The sequence below is a fragment of the Canis lupus genome, chromosome 4 (genome assembly GCF_003254725.2).
Source record: "Canis lupus dingo isolate Sandy chromosome 4, ASM325472v2, whole genome shotgun sequence".
In the NCBI taxonomy this organism is placed as follows: Eukaryota; Metazoa; Chordata; class Mammalia; order Carnivora; family Canidae; genus Canis; species Canis lupus.
In genome coordinates this window covers 56,320,930-56,337,420 of record NC_064246.1, presented here as the reverse complement: position 1 = coordinate 56,337,420, position 16,491 = coordinate 56,320,930, and the positions used below count along the sequence as shown (strand labels likewise).

Sequence of the window (16,491 nt, the reverse complement as noted above, 5' to 3'; positions counted from 1 at the left end):
CCAACTCCACCTACTGGCTACAAGACTCCTACAAGTCACTCAACTCCTGAAAAATAGGGAAAGTGAATCTCTTATCCCAGGGCTAGGATGGGGAGCTTACCTATGCAGTGTCTGGCTCAGAGTAGATCTCTATCCCTTATCGTTTTCTTCACATTTTGTTTTTACCTACAGCATCAAAACTGTTTACTCTTTTCCTAGATTGCTTCTAGACATCACATATTTTGTTTGGAGCTTTCCTAGGTCAATGGTTCTCAAAGTGTGATGTCTGGACCTGGGGCATTAGCATCATTGGGGAACTTACTAGAAATGCAAATTCTCAAGTATCACTCTAAGATCCGGAAACTGCCACCTGTATTTTTTAAAGCCCTCCAGGTGATTCTGACATATAATTAACTTGGAGAGTCATTATTGTCCAAAGAAGTTTAAATAAATAATTTTGACCATCTGAATGCTTACACTTCACAGTATTCTCACATATTTGAATTCTTTTGATCCTCACAAAACCATCCTATCAGGGACGCCTGGGTGGCTCAGCGGTTGAGCGTCTGCCTTTGGCTCAGGGTGTGATCCAGGGTCCGGGATCGAGTCCCACATTGGACTCCCTCTGCCTGTGTCTCTGCCTCTCTCTCTATGTCTCTCATGAATAAATAAAATCTTTAAAAAAATAAAAATTTTAAAAAATCCTATCAAATAGTTAAAGCAAAAATTATTATACCTCCTTTTTTTAATGAGGAATTTGATATCCCAAAATACAACTTTGGTTGTCTTAGGACTCACCTAAGGCCATGTGACCAGCAAGTTACAGAGCAGAGCAGCCAGGTATGCTTTCCCAGATGAGCTCTGCCTTTGACCAATCCTGCAGAGCTCCAGTAATAACCTCAGGTGTTTGAAACAACTCTCCAGGCCTCTCAGTCAATGTCAAACAAGTTAAAACACTGCCAGTTTGCACAAACCACCTTTCCCTCTCTGGACTTGAGACTTTTCTTTATAAAGTAAGGTCATTGAATGTAGCAACTCGCACTGTGTGTGTATCCTACACACATTGATCTCTTTTGATGCTCAGGGATCCACGGCCAGATAATTTTAGAAGAACTGCATCTGTTTACCTCTCTTGGAAATTCTCAGTGCATAGTGTTCTTTTAAAGGTTCTGAGAAGTCTTGCCCCAAAGTAACCTGTTTAAATTCATGTTTCCCGATGTTGTACTTATCAACATCCTTCCAGAAATAATGTTCCATGAAACAAATCCTGGAACTGCTGAATGAACTAAGCACTAAGATGATGTGCTTCTATCTTTTTCAGTCTACAGTTCCTTTCATTAACTCACGTCGGGAGGCATCAAACAAATCCGTTCAATTCTTGTGTAGTCCCTCCAAGTCATCTCTATGATTTTTCTCCTCCATTCCTTTTCTATCTTTCTACCTATGTTAGGTTACAGAGGAAAGACTAAATATCTTTCCCTTGCACTAGCTTGTAAGTGTTTGGGAAAAAGAAAAATATATATATATATATATATATTATTATATATGTAATATATTAAGATTATGCAGTAGTTGTTAGAAGGGAAAAAACAGAATTACTATCAAATTTGCACCCAATTCCACATTGCTTTATGGAAAGTTTCTTTCTCTAGGTGAGAATTTAAGTCATTCTGAAGCCAGGCTTTTTATTCCACTTAAAGCACCTTCTCAAAAACCCCAGCCAATGAGAGTAACCAGAAGAAATCTTGTCTATGTGACACCAGCCAGCACCTGAGTGGGGCCCTCATCTGCACAGCATCTGTCACCAGCTTCACATCTGGACTGTAATGCAGCAAAATGAGAGAAAGCCAACCTGGAACAGACTTGCACAGACATGTCTCTCGTTTCAAAAATGAGTGTTGTGGCACCTGTCTATGGAACCTTCTTGGGTTTCTAGGATCTCTTGATCTTAGGACAACAGATCAATGGATTTTTATTGTATAGATGTCAGTGCTTCTGCCATTAGGGAGAGGGAAGGAAGACCAAAGAGCAAGGCTGGAGATTCCACACGCAGGATGTCCAAGGCTGAGCATTTCTTGCAACCTTTTTATGTTTATCTACATGCTGGATTTGAATTTTAAAAAGTGAACTAACTATATATTCCTTAGAAGTCTTCTTAAAAAATACTTGTGAAACTCTCCTTTCCTCCTCTCTGCCCTCACTTACATGATTCTCTCCTTCTGGAATGGCCAGACCAACAAGATGCTACCCCTCCTTCAATGCCAAATTATGTGTCACTTCTTTTGTGATGTGGCCCCTAATCTCCTCAACCAAAATTATTGTGTCTCTGGTCTCTCTCCTGCATTATTTTGTATTTCTTGGATAGCACATATCCAGCCTACTTTGCAGACTGAGAAGTTGTTTGTAGGTGGCTAGGGAGGAGGATGGATACGTATACCAACCTCTCCTAGTATTCTGTAATACCCCGAGTATAGGGACCATAGCTCACCTATAGCTTCCAGCCTAGGGCTTGCACATAATAAGTGCCCAATAAGTGTTTATTGAGTTAAATATGCCTTTACCACCTTATTAGCCAGGGATATGTTGGCTACAGATAAAAGAAACCCAGTCCAAACTGGTTTAGGTAAACAGAAGGGTTGGTTCATGTTCCTGGGGACAAACAGAATATATTAACCCATCTTTCTAGGAGTACACGGTAAGCCCTGAATTTAGCATGGCCCTAATTATATTATGGACCAGTTTCTGCATCTCTCACTCTGACTCTCAGGGATAGTGCTCATTAAATTAGCTTGGGTCCTATACCATTTTTTTAAAAGATTTTATGTATTTATTTGAGAAAGAACACGTAGGCATGGGCAGGGGGAGCAGCAGGCAGAGGGAGAAGCAGGATTCCTTGCTGAGCAGCAAGCACAAAGCAGGACTCAATCCCAGGACCCTGAGATCATGCCCTGAGTTGAAGGCAGCCCCTTAACTGACTGAGCCACCCAGGTGCCCCAATCCTTTGTCATTTCTTGAATGAATTATTCTGACCAGGGAAACCAAATAAACTGATAGCCAAACCCAGGTCATGTGCTTCACCATGTAACCAAGTGATCAGCCCCATTTGAACTAGTAAAACTAAGAGTGGGGCAGGAGTGAGTTTTCAGTGGAGGAAGGAGGTATGGCTGCTGGGCAGGTAGAAGCAACAGATATTACAACATCCCCCTCTAGTAATGTGAAGAAGTTGCCTTAACAGGGCTGTCAAACAATGGGATAATTTCTCCTGTAAGATAGTGAGCTGATCATTCATTTGTCAGAAATACCTTATAGAGAGTAGGAGGGATTAGACTTCTAAGGTTCTTTTCAACTTTCACATCCTTTAAGATGCAAAAGAATATTCAGTGGAGAGAGAGAAAGAGAACACAGAGCTACTGAGCTCAACTGCATTTCTTCTTCTTCTTTTTTTTTTTTTTTTTTTTTTTTTTTTTTTGCAGAGAGCCGATGTGGCCGTAGCTCCTTTAACTATCACCTTGGTCCGGGAAGAGGTGATAGATTTCTCCAAGCCATTTATGAGTTTGGGGATCTCCATCATGATAAAAAAGCCACAGAAGTCCAAGCCAGGGGTTTTCTCCTTCCTCGATCCTTTGGCTTATGAAATCTGGATGTGCATTGTCTTTGCCTACATTGGAGTGAGTGTCGTCCTTTTCCTGGTCAGCCGCTTCAGCCCATATGAATGGCACAGTGAAGAGTTTGAGGAAGGGCGGGACCAGACAACCAGTGACCAATCCAATGAGTTTGGGATATTCAACAGTCTGTGGTTCTCCCTGGGAGCATTCATGCAACAAGGATGTGACATTTCTCCCAGGTCAGTCAGCTCTTCTCAATCCTTTTGCTCAATGCTTTATTTTTCTTGGGGAAAAAAAAGCAAATACTGTTAAGTTAAAGAATAAGAATTATTTCCAGACTTCATTGTATTCAGCTTTTCAATTATGCTTTATAGTCAACTGTCCAGTGCATGCTGCTGATTATCTGGATACCTCCTGTGTTTGAGCCAACTCTGTCTGCTATCTGGTTGATATGCTCAGTCAAGATTAGCAGACATCATCAGAAATCTGGTGTTCTGTAGCTGAAAGGTTCAAAGAAGGGACGGGGGACAGTATGGTACAACTACCAGTTAGTGAGCATCTACCATATGCAAAGCAAGGTTTTGAGTCCCATACTTGCATTATCTCACTGAATCCTCACAGCAGCATAAGGTGGGACCCTCATTATATCTTCTTTCATTAATGAGGAACCACACGAATGGTGAATCAAGTTTACATGGCTAGTAGCTAGGTGAGTCTGAATCTACTTCAAAGCACTACTTCTAATGCTACTTCTAAGTGATGGAAGGAGTGCTGAACTATGAGTGGGTTCCAGCACTGGCTGTAGTGTGCTCTGTATAGGCCTGAGCAGGTCACCTGACCCTAGTAGACCTCAGTTTCTTCATTTTTAAGAGAAAATGTTTTCTTTTTCTTAGTTCTGAGATAGACCTCAGAAATAATCTAGTTCCAGTGGTGATGTAATTTTGTTTCTTGTTGTTCAAAAGTGGAGTTTCTCAGAGGTGCCTCAGATACTGAACTGTGAGTACTTGGGTGCCACATCAGTGAGGTTGCAGCCCCCCACATGAGACCAGAGTAGCTCTATTTTTGTCTGTTTTATATATGAGATGGTGAATACTATTTCTCTAAAAAAAACAAAAAAATGATTCTGTAGCTAAGAAAGGGGGGATAAAAGGCAGGATATAAGGGAGGGAGCATGAAAGAAACTTGAAATATACCAATCTGGACCAATCCTCACATTTATTGATCTCCTGTCTTTGTGTGTAATGTTTTTTCAACTACATTCTGGAATGTATATGGTACAAATCCCCCCCAATTTACCTGATACACAAGCACTGACTATATTTCCTTTTCCTTTTACAGTTGTTCATTGTCTATGAACTCCTTTTCCACTAGGCCGTCCCTTGTAGACTACCAAGTTTCTAAAGCACATAGGAAGGCATGACTTGGAACTTGGCTCTCATGAATAGATTTGCGCACACTGTCACCTTCTGGGGGCAAATTGCATAAATATTAAAGCCTCATGGACCTGTGCTGGAGGCATCTTTACCACCTGTCTGTTTTGCATTTCAGTGTCAACAAGAAGCAATTCCTAAGTAGCAATGGAATAAAATTCTTCCTAAGGAGCTTCTGTTAGGACTCATTTTGGCTGCTGTATAATTTAGGTAGTCTCATTGTTCACCATTATAATCTTGTTTTTCTTTAAATAAAAAGACAGTTGGGGGGTGGGGTGCGTGGGAGAGGAGGTGTGAGACTGGATGCTTGGCCAATACTGCCAAACACATGGTAAAGAGTAGATAGAACCAAGCAGGGGAAGGACTTGCTTAAAAATAAATCAGGCCAGTAGATAAACAGTGGGAAGAAATGACTCTTAGCTAGTCAGTTATAATGTAGGGCCATCATGGTATACACGTGTCTAAAAAGACCCAAAGTTTGTTTTTCTCCATTATTTCCTTCCTCAGTGGCATCTCACATCCTAATGCCTCACTGGAGTGGTCTGACCTCAGGGTATGTTTTCATACTCTTCACCCTTCCTCCCATGGTCACAAGTTGGTGGCCCACAAGAACCAAATTCTCTGCCAGGCCTGTATTTATTTAATCTGCCCAGAATTTGGTAGTTGTTGTGCACAGCCAAGTGGCAGCTCCCCTCCTTAGCTGATCCATGCCTCCTCCACTATACCCAGCCCCTAACTAACCACTTTCATCCCTTTGTTACCCAGCTGGCCCCTGGATACATTGTAATGCTATTCTGACTCTCAGGGGGTTTCTATAGGCCCCTAAACTCTGGGATTGGCCAGGGTAGGCCTGACAAAGAAAAGTACACCTCAAGTAGATAAAACTTATTCTAAGTTTGTGGCCTCTGGCTGCAGGAAGATTTTCAAACTTTGTCTCCAGGACTTCTGGGGGTTCCATTAGAGTATCTTAGGAACCAACACTGAGTGAAGAGGAGACCGAGCAGGATCCAACCCAGCCTCCTTCTTCTCAATCTTTGATAGAACCCCTCCACTCTGGGCCTGTTTTCACGGGTAAAATGGAACAGTTCTCACCCTCAAGTATTGTTGGGAGGTTTAAAATAGATTGATAACATATAGAACCCATAGTGTAATATCCAGGAAGTACTATAAAACAGATCCACTTTTTATTATTTTATTGATTTTATATATTGGGCTTTTCTTCAACTTCACAAGAAGAAAAGGAACTCACACTGACTTGAAAGCCACAGGACTTCTCCCTTCTCGGGAAGCCCAGAGACAAAGCAGAAACAGCCAGTGGTTCACTCCAGAGACAAGCGGCATCTAGATTCCTGAGTCTCTTCCTCGTGGAAACTGAGGAGAAGGATTTGTCATTTTGGATTAAAGAGACTAACAGATCTTTTAAAAGGGGGGGGTGGGGGGCGGGGAATCCTGGGCCGCTCAGCAGTTTGGTGCCTGCCTTCAGCCCAGGACGTGATCCTGGAGTCCTGGGATCGAGTCCCACGTCAGGCTCCCTGCATGGAGCCTGCTTCTCCCTCTGCCTATGTCTCTGCCTCTCTCTCTATCTCTCTCTCTCTCTCTCTCATGAATAAATAAATAAAATCTTAAAAAGAGAGAGAGAGAGAGAGAGACACTGACAGACAAAAGAGTAAGCCTTCCAGAATAAGTTTTATCTACTTGAGGTGGACTTTTCCTTGTCAGGCCTACCCTGGCCAATCCCAGAGCTTAGAGACCTATAGAAACCCCCTGAGAGTCAGAATAGCATTACAATGTATCCTGGAAATATACACTAGAGAGAAAAAGCATATACTTCATCTCACCAGGGACAGCCAAAAAAGACAAGGACACTTAGACAGTGATCAGAGCCAGAGACCAAGCAAACAACTACAAACGTCTACAGAAGCTTTTCTTTTTGCTGTCTGCATATTTCCTGATAAAGTCACCAAGTTTCAAGAGCCTCTGACATGCAAAGCACTGTATCACTCTGGGTGCTATGGTGGGAAGAACTTTAAGTGACTTGTACACATCAAGCATCCTTTCAAAAGAGCTTCAATTAGTTGTTCTTGATGTTTACTTAAAGAATGTTTCATAAATCCTCACTAATTTAGATTTTCAGAAACTAAGTTCCATCTGAATTACCTGTATCTACTGCACTCATGCACAAGTAGCTTTATGTCTTAATCTCTTCAAAGTCCATGTTAATGTCTCTTAATCAAAGTTAACAAAATGTAGCTAAATGTGCCTTCCTACAATTAACACAATAATCTGACCACAGTAATATGAACAGATAAAGAGTTGTCTTTCTTATAAGAGAAGTGGAAGCAGACAGTGTCTCACGGTTTAGTGAAATCAGGATCTGCTATTTTGTGATTGTCTTGGCATTTGCTCATATTCACAAGATGGCTACCCCCAGACATCATGTGCATGTTCAAGCAGCAAGAAGGGGAAGACGTGTTGACGTTTCTAACTCTTTGGATCAGAAAAACAAAAGCTTAACAACAGAATACTTCCCACCCCAGCAGCTGACATGTACTTCTATCTCATTAGTCAGAGCAGTGGCCCATGATCTCTTTTAGTAGCAAGGAAGGCCAGTAAGGTGTTCTAGTCTCTAGAGGGGAAGGGGTGGGGATGGATGGTGGGGACTCAATGAGTAGCATTGGCCACAGTTCCTAAAGTCAATGTTTTCTACACTTACACTGTGAATAAATAATCTGTAATTAACACACATTCAATGACATGCTAGTAAATGCTTCTGAGATGCTTTAAAGACTCTTCCCACTCTTTAAAATATTTATATGAGAAATTGGTTTAAGTTTTTAACATTCAAAGTTAAAATTCAGTTTAGCTGTGATCACAGATTACAATTTTTTATACTAGGCTGATGGTAAGATTAAAATGCCATCCATGAATTGACTTCATAGCCCTGCTTCTTATGTCTGATGACCTATTTTTAATAGATATTAAGATTTCTTTTCCCATAGAGAGGAACATTTTGAGAAGATATATATTAAAGGAGGGATAAAACCATAACAGGCAAAGTGTATTTTTAGCTCCCTCTACTTTCTTTTCTGCACTCTTTCTCCCTATTTGTGGCTAGTGTGGCTCATTTATTCAATAGATATTGCTAATTGTCCACAACATGTAGGGCATGGTGCAGGGTGCTGAGAATATGAAAATACATCAATGAGGAGCATGGAACTGTGAGTATTTGCTTCAAGGAGCTGACAAGTATAGTGCTGTAAGACAGACATTAAACAGGCTTTGGGATGTCTACAAATAAAATGATCCTGCTGTAGCAATAGATAAAAAGGGAAGTGGAATTTCAGGGGACTTCCTTAAGTAATTCTGAAAAAATTTCTCTGAGGAGCTAATAGGTAAGAAAGAAATAGGCTTGCATAGAGCTGAGAGCTTTAAGAGCCAGTGCAAAGGCTCTCAGATGGAAAAGAGTTTAGTTGCTTTCAAAGATGGAAGGAATGACCAGAGTATATGACTTGCTGTGAATGAGAACAGAGATTTGAGATAGCATCAGAGAAGTAGGCAGAGTCCAGATAATGCACAGTTCCGTACTATAGTATAGATTTACAGTTTTACTTTATAATGGGAAGACATTGGAGAATTTTTAAGCAAGAAAAGGACTGATTTACATGCTGAAATACCACTCTAGGGAGCTATGAGGAAAATTAATTGGGCAGAGAATAGTCAAGAATGGGAACAGAGAAATAAAGTAAGAGGATCTCATGGCCATCCAGGGGAAATTATAGTGATGGAAATTATAGTGGTCATGAGGATGGATTTGTGGCCTACTTTGAAACTAGAACTGATAGCACTTGCTGATGGACTGGATATCTGAGAGTGAGGGGAGGGAGGAGTCCATGGTGGATCCAAGAGGTTGGGAACATTTGGAAAACAAGCAACTACAGTTCCAGAGACCTTTAGCTTTGAGCGGGATCATTAGGATGATCTAATTTATCCATCTCATGTTATGCATGAAGAAACCGAGGCCCAAGAGGGCAAAGCGATTTCCTCTGAGGTGACCAAGAAAACCCTGTAGCCTGTTGATGCCCAGTCCACTACCTACTACGCAGTGTCAGCCCAAGGCTCTACTGCCTGCAAATAGCTAAGAGTAAGCCCTTTGCCTCTTTATTCCCCACTTCCTCATTGGCTTGTCCATGGAGTCAATACTTTTCTGGTTGGGTTCAGATGACCTTAGAGAACAAGAGAGGTTTGGAGGGTTCTAGGCAAATAGTGAAAATGGGAAATTATGATTACATCTTTCAAAAGTCTTTTACTCCTGATCTTAAAATATATCAGAATATATGACAATTATCTCCAACTAGTGAAGGTAGTTAGTCTCAGTGAGAAGTCTCAAGTGGAGGAGTGATGGTACTTTGGAGATCTCCAGGAACCTTGTATCACACCCCCTAACTAATCTACTTGTTGGGCCAAGTGATTCACCATGGGAACAGGATAACCAATGAACAGATCCCAAACTGATAACCAACAACAGTTTGACCTTTGCATTCACGCAAAAGTTCCATAGCAACCCATATGCCATGACATTGAGAGGTGATGAGAAATCCACCCCATCCACCTCCTGTTCTCCCACCTCCTCTCCCAGAGACAGTCATGCAAACCTCCTTCTCTTGCTCATCTTGTGTCATTTAAGTGCTGCAGGAGGAAAGAAGGGATGCTGAGAGTTGAAATTTAGGGAGGTTGGCAACCTGAAATCATAAACTATTTCACCTTTAGAAAACATAAACCTCATTTAGGACACAGATTCATTGCTGCAAGTAACAATATCACAAGGCTATATAGATAATCATGATGCAAGAAATGTATGACAGATGCTTTGTTCCTTAAGACTAGGTAGAGGAGTTTCTGTGGGGACCTCCTGGATCAGAATCATCTGTCCCTCACATTGGCCCAGGTGAGGGAATGCTGCAAATGTGACAGGTGTGATCTGTGCAGGTACTGTCTGGGAGCAGCCCCATCCCTGAGGGACTTCTTCAGCTCAGTGCCTCTTTCCTTTTCAACTTTAATCCTCTGCCACCTGATGGCAAGATCCAGAGCCAGACTTCAATGCCCAGCAGTTTCAGAGACCATTGAGAAGCACAGAGTGGAAGTTTCAGAAGCTCCAGAAGCCACATGGAAGTATTAAAATGAATGCAGTGACGAGGATAAAGGCTTCACTGGGTACGCAAATGAAAAGCATCATTTTCTGCATCTCAGCCAGAAATTCTGGCCATCAGTAAGAGGAAAGTCAAGTTACGCTCTCCCTCTCTAGAGTGTACTGAAAGTCCAAGGTTTGAATAGCTTAAATGAAGGAGAGATTGATTTTTTTTTCTTTTAAAATCACAATAGGCAAGTTTGTAGAAAATGTTTCACCAAACTGAAAGGGATGTTTAGAGTCATTTGCTCACTCATTAAATGTGTATTTAGCACCTATTATGCAACAGACGTGGTTCAGAGTGATATAGGAGATATCACTGAACTAAGCAGACAAAACTCCCTGCCCTTCTAGGAGAACACCTGTAAAATGTAATCAACACCCCCATCCCATTATCATTAGGTGAAGGTTCTGGCATACACGGAAGAAAGGGATTTATCCAGGGGTCACAAAGATAACTCATGTAAGCTCAGTAACAAAAGAATGGAGGTCAGCCAGGGGCTGCAGTGAGCTAAGACACATATACGTCAGCTGAAGAAGGCAACTCCCACTCAGTTCTGGTCAGTCATTGCCCTGGGAACTCTATGAAGAGGAAACACATGCCAAGATTTAGTTGGAGATCCCTGGAAGGATGGCAAAGAGTATAATGTACCACTTGGAATATTTATGTACTTTTTAAAGGAATTTTCCCCCTCCATTTTTGGTTCCAAGTATAAAATGTGATCACTGTTTTTCTCATCTTTCACATGCCTTAGAAAATCCAGGCCATGAGTAGGGGCTACACTAGAAGAAAAATGGTCCCTATGTCTCTAAAACCAAAAAAGCCTACCCATGACTACATTCTCCCTAGGTTCTACATTTTCCTGGAGACGACCCCCTGTTTCTTTTTAAACTTTCTCTGGAAATACAGCATTTGGGACCAGAAGACCCAATTGTTCATCTTCAGAGAAGTACAGAATTCTACATAAGAAAAATATGAAAGCATTATTAATTGAATTGATGGAGAATGTATACTCATATTCCTATGAGGAGTCTGATGGTTTTGAATATGAATTAGGCACACCATCCCTCTATGCAAAGGAATACTTTTGCCCTAGCTACGTTCAAGGAAGATAAAAGGCAAATTAAGGCCAGGGTATCACATAGAAGATAAATTGTGTTAAGCACACTAACATGGAAATGGCAAACCTAGGGTATGACAATCACGGTAGGTCTCCAGTGGTTTTAAGAGGGCCTTAAAATAAGGAAGCATGGTTCCTGCTGGAAGCAGGATGCAGTTCTACCCAAGGGAGGCAATGGGAACAGCTGTTGTCACAGGGGGCAGGCCCACAGGATGGGAGGAAGTGGTAAAGGAGCTTAGAAAAAAGTTCAGTCTCAGTCTATGGTTGGCCCACTGGGTGAGTCACTAAATCTGTCTCACTTCTCCATCCTCAAAATGGAAGCAAGATGGTCCCTATGTCCCCAGATCCTCATCTACGGCTTGTCTCCCTCTGATTCCCAGGTTCAACCAAGGTTCTAGCCAAACCAAATTGTATTTCATTTCATTTCCCCATGCCCTTGTCATCTCCTCCACTTAGAGTGACTGCTCCCTTCTTTCCTGCTCAACTCTTTGCCCTTTGCAAATACTGGATTCCCAGCCCCAATTACACCTCTAAAGTTGTGCTTCATGATAATGGTTATGTCTGAATTCTGGAATAGGGTCGCTGCAATTGAATCCTAGCAGCATCTCAGTCTCTTCTTCTGGAAGATGGGAGTGATAAGAAGAAGACCTACTGAAAGGATATTGAATGACATAATGCCTAGAAAGCTCTTCCTCTGCATAGGGCTGATCCATAGACAGGATGAGCTGTTGATGTTGATGTTGCTTTCACCACTGTCACCGTATATCTCTGAGGGCATCTTTCATCTTCAGCCCTGTACTAGAGTCACCCTGGCTATTCATCACCAAGACGTAGACTGGCAGATTGATCTCTGCAGCTCATCCAAAACCTGGCACTTGGTGTTGTGTATTCAAATACACACTTGTTGAATTAACATGTCACTTTCTAAGGATGTCATATTTTTCATTTAATGGAGATAAAGCCATCTAATGAAGAGAATTTATGACTTTCACTAACTACCTGTGTCACATGGGGAAACTCAGTCCTGGTCTATGAAGGAATTTGGAGAAAAATCAGGTAGAACTGGAGAAAAGGAGGTTAAACAGGCCCAAAAGACAAAGTTCCCTATCATCCAATAGGTACCAGTTACCCCATTATTCAGAAATGCTCTAATCTCCTCTTGGCTCACAAGACAGTAGTAATAATTGCTTTTACTTGTTGCAATTACTTGTTAGGCACTCTGATGTTAGATCACATTACTTATCATCATGAAAACCTCTGCCTGGGTACATCAACACCATTCTATAGATGAGAAAACTGAAGCTTAGAGTGATTAACCTCCTCATCCTTGGTTACCCAGCAGAGCTGAGATTATAATCTGTGTTTGTCTGATTCCATGATTTATCCTTGACACAATGCAGTCTTCCAAAATCAGAAATCTTCTGAGGGTCCCTTAGGGCTCCCTGTGGGTTGTTAGAATTCATGGGGCAAAAAAAGTACTCATTTTTTTTTTTCTGTAGGACTTCCTCACTCTGATTATTTTAATGGACCTTTTTTGCTTTGGGTTTTTATTCCATTTTTATTCTTTACAATCTCTTTGTCTTTAAAAGTCATCTTCTGAGAAAGGAAAGGTGAGCACCCAGGAGTGCACTCTGTGCCCATCAGGAGGGAGTACAATGTGGCCAGCTGGAGTGAGGAAGATATGAAATATAGACAAAAACAAAGCTATAACTAGTGCCACTTTGGAGAGGCCAATCTCTTGGCTTCAGCTAGGAGGTGACTATGGTATAGGGTAGGCTTCATAGTCACAGCCAAAAACTGAAGAGGGCATGGGATTCTTTAACTGTAACTCATTAGGAATGGGGGTGAGGAAAGAAAAGGCAAAAAGGATGACAAATGGCCTTAAAATTGTAGGGGTAAGAAACTTATAGGGTCCACACATTTATCCTATAAAAATGGTTGTGCAAATGTGACAAGATATATGTATAAGGACATTCCTTTCACTGTTGTTTTAAAAATCTGGAGGTAGCCCACTGTCCCTCAGTGGAAGTCTGCTGAAAGGAGCATAGTTCATCATCCAGTGGAACCCAATGCAGCTGTTATGGTAGACGAACAAGGATGCTTGTGCTGCTTTGTAAAGATCTTTGGGGCAGGGAAATAATGGGTTGTGGTCCCACTGGTCCCAAATTATAGGTTCTTTTCACTGCAGCAGGCTGCCTCTCTGGAACACAGGGAACTCAGAGAATGTGTAACTGAGGGCTAAACTCTGTGGCATGTGGTTTGGTGCCAATTTTTTTCTGAGAAAGGAAAAATTAGTGTGGGCTGTGGTGAAAAGAGACCTCTGGGAAACATTGGACTATGCCTTGAAAGATAAGATAAGGTTTTCTACAAAAGCAAAGAGAAATGAAAAAGGAAGTCTCAGGGTAGGGGAGAGGGAGTGGGCAGGGATTGCTATGAACAAAGGCACTGAAGCAAGCATGTGTTGAGCCATGGGACCTGTCAATCAAGGTCATCCCTAGGTACTCATTAGCTGAAGGTTCAGAGCTGACAAAGTTTAATAGTAAACTCAATACTATGACTTTGGGGGACCTATAAGGTTTGTAAAACCAGTTGAGCATCACCCAAAAAACAAAGTCTAAAATGGGCAATGTTGGGTCAGTTCTTCAGTTGCCATCAGAAAGAAATTCCCTGTTACCCATTAAGCACCTTTATTGATTGGTGTCAAGGCTTGGTCTACCATGGATGGAATGATGTCAGCCAGTTCTAACTTCTAGAATTCAGAGGATCCTGGCTAGGCACTCAGGGAGTCCCTGCCACTGCTGCTACCAGGTTATTTATCTCCTGAGTAGCACAAAAAGAAATGTCAGGCAGAAAGATGCCTTCCCTTCTGTATAATTCTGGCTAGGCACCCACTTGATAGTCATCTTCTCTTTCATGTCCTATTCTCTGTGTAGGTACCCATTCTGTGAATGGATAGAAAGAATGAAGAAGGAGTTCATTTTGTTTTATTTCTGTCATGCACAGTATGTATACTTCTGTAGACACCAGGGAGGATTAATCAATCAAATGTTTTAATTGAGCACCATCTTGGGTCTAAACCTTGCCTTAGCATAATGATGCTAAGCATTGTGGCAGATGCAAAGAAGCAAGAAACATGACTTCTGACCTCTGACTTTGCAAGTCAGTAGTAAAACCAAGATATATAAGAAAGAAGGTAGTAAAGCAGAATGTGTATTTGAATAATTCCCAAACACAGGATTTATGGTCAATAGGTAGAGAAAAAAGATCACTGAGGACTAAAATGATCTAGGCTGCCTTAGTGAAAAAGGAGAGACTTGGGCTTGTCTCAAGGATAAAGCTAGACTTATAGAAGGAACTCTATAGAAGGACTTTTAGAAGGTAAGACATTTGGGTGATAGAGGGAAGCCCAAGCAAAGAAGGAAAAATAATTGTGTTTTGGGCACCCCGGGCGGCTCAGCGGTTTAGCGCCGCCTTCAGCCCAGGGCCTGATCCTGCAGACCCAGGATGGAGTCCCACATCAGGCTCCCTGCATGGAGCCTGCTTCTCCCTCTGCCTGCATCTCTGCCCCCCTCCCCATCTCTCTCTCTCTCTCTCTCTCTCTCTCTCTTTCTCTCTCTCTCATGAATAAATAAATAAAATCATTTAACAAAAAGAAAAAGAAAAAGGAAAATAACTGTGTTTTGAGACTAAGTAAACATTATTCAGAGAGACCTGGGTTTGAATCCTAGTCTACCAGTTACTAGCTATAAGCCTTGAGCCAGTAACTTAACTACAAAGCCACTGAGGTTCCTTTAAAAATTGGGGCCATTAATGCCAATATCGTCAGATTATTACAAGAATACATAAGCAAACAAAAACTGATGCACAGTGCCTAGCATATACCAGGGATTCAAAAATCTTAATTTTCTTTTCATCTTCTTGTGTTAATCACGTCACTTCCTTTCCACATTGTCTCCAGTTTCCCACCAATCATTTTTTGTCTGCTGAGAGCTTTCTAGGACTCACTGCCATGAATCTCTTTATCTAGTTGTCCTCTTGGCCCAGCATTGGCCAGAGGGAAGTCCAGAGACTGTTCCCAGAAGAAGAAGAAAGGCTGCCAGGTACAGTATTATGACTGGAGGATGTGGACAGCATAACTCATTCTATCCCAGGGTTATTTCTCACTTTAAGCCTGGACAAGAACTGGATCTGAGATCCTGCCTGCCTCCCTAACAAAACTCATCTCCTGGGCAATAACATTCCCGCCAAACTACATTGTTCACTAGTCCCTTCCTCATCTCCTGGGCGTCTGATTTTCTTAGTGGTTAGCATTAGAGTCATTATTTTTTGTTTCCCAGAATGACAGATACTAGTTTTGCAGGACTTGTAAATATGTAGCACTTTTTCAACAAACTAAGTAACAGTACAAGCTCAGAAGTTAGAGTGGGGCTTATTTCTACCTCTCACACTTGCTGTGTGACTTTGAACAAGTAACTTTGCAATTTGGAGTCTCTGTTACTATTGCTACCTAACAAGTCTGAATTTATGGCGCAAAATTACAGACATTCTATTATTCTCATAGTATCCATGGGTCAGGAAATTTGAAAAGCAGCATAGTGGGATGGCTTCTCCTTGCCTAGGGATGTCTAGGGCTTCAGATGGAAGAACTAAAAGGCCGTGAATGATTTGATAGCTGGGGGATGGAATCATCTGAAGACTCATACATACAACTGGCAGTTGAAACTATTGTCCCAAAAGCCTTACATGTGCTCCCTCCGTGCTCTGCTTGGGCTTCCTCAGCGTGAGAGTCAGTTCCAAGAACAAGGGACCAAAGGAAAGGCAGGCAGAAGCTGTATCACCTTTCATGACCTACCCTGAGAAGTCACAAAGGGTGATTTCTGCCATAGTCACAAGTCCAGCCATATCAAAAGGGAAGGAATCTTTCAGTAGAAAAAGTGTCAAAATCACATTGTTAAGAGAAACATGTGGAATAAGACAGATTGTTGTGGCCATATTTGGAAAATACAATCTGTCATACCTTATATATAAAGAGAAGATAATCCTTTTTGGAATCATTGTAAAGATTAAATAAGAAAAGTTTTTATGGTACTTAGAGTGGTGCCTGACATGTAATCAATAAAAGTCATATATTTATTCAGTCTCTCCCCCTCCTTTCCTTCCCCCACTCCTTC

At 41.6% G+C, this 16,491-nt stretch overlaps 1 protein-coding gene across 4 annotated transcripts in view; it reads left to right on the top strand.

Moving 5' to 3' along the window:
• GRIA1 (glutamate ionotropic receptor AMPA type subunit 1) overlaps window positions 1–16,491 on the top strand; it is a 307,919-nt gene that overhangs the window by 215,185 nt on the left and 76,243 nt on the right. For all 4 annotated transcript variants that reach the window (XM_035715647.2, XM_025434094.3, XM_025434095.3 and 1 more), the window contains one exon: window positions 3,453–3,823. In XM_035715647.2, coding sequence (XP_035571540.1) covers window positions 3,453–3,823 — 371 coding nt within the window. The remainder of the gene's footprint in view (window positions 1–3,452; window positions 3,824–16,491) is intronic.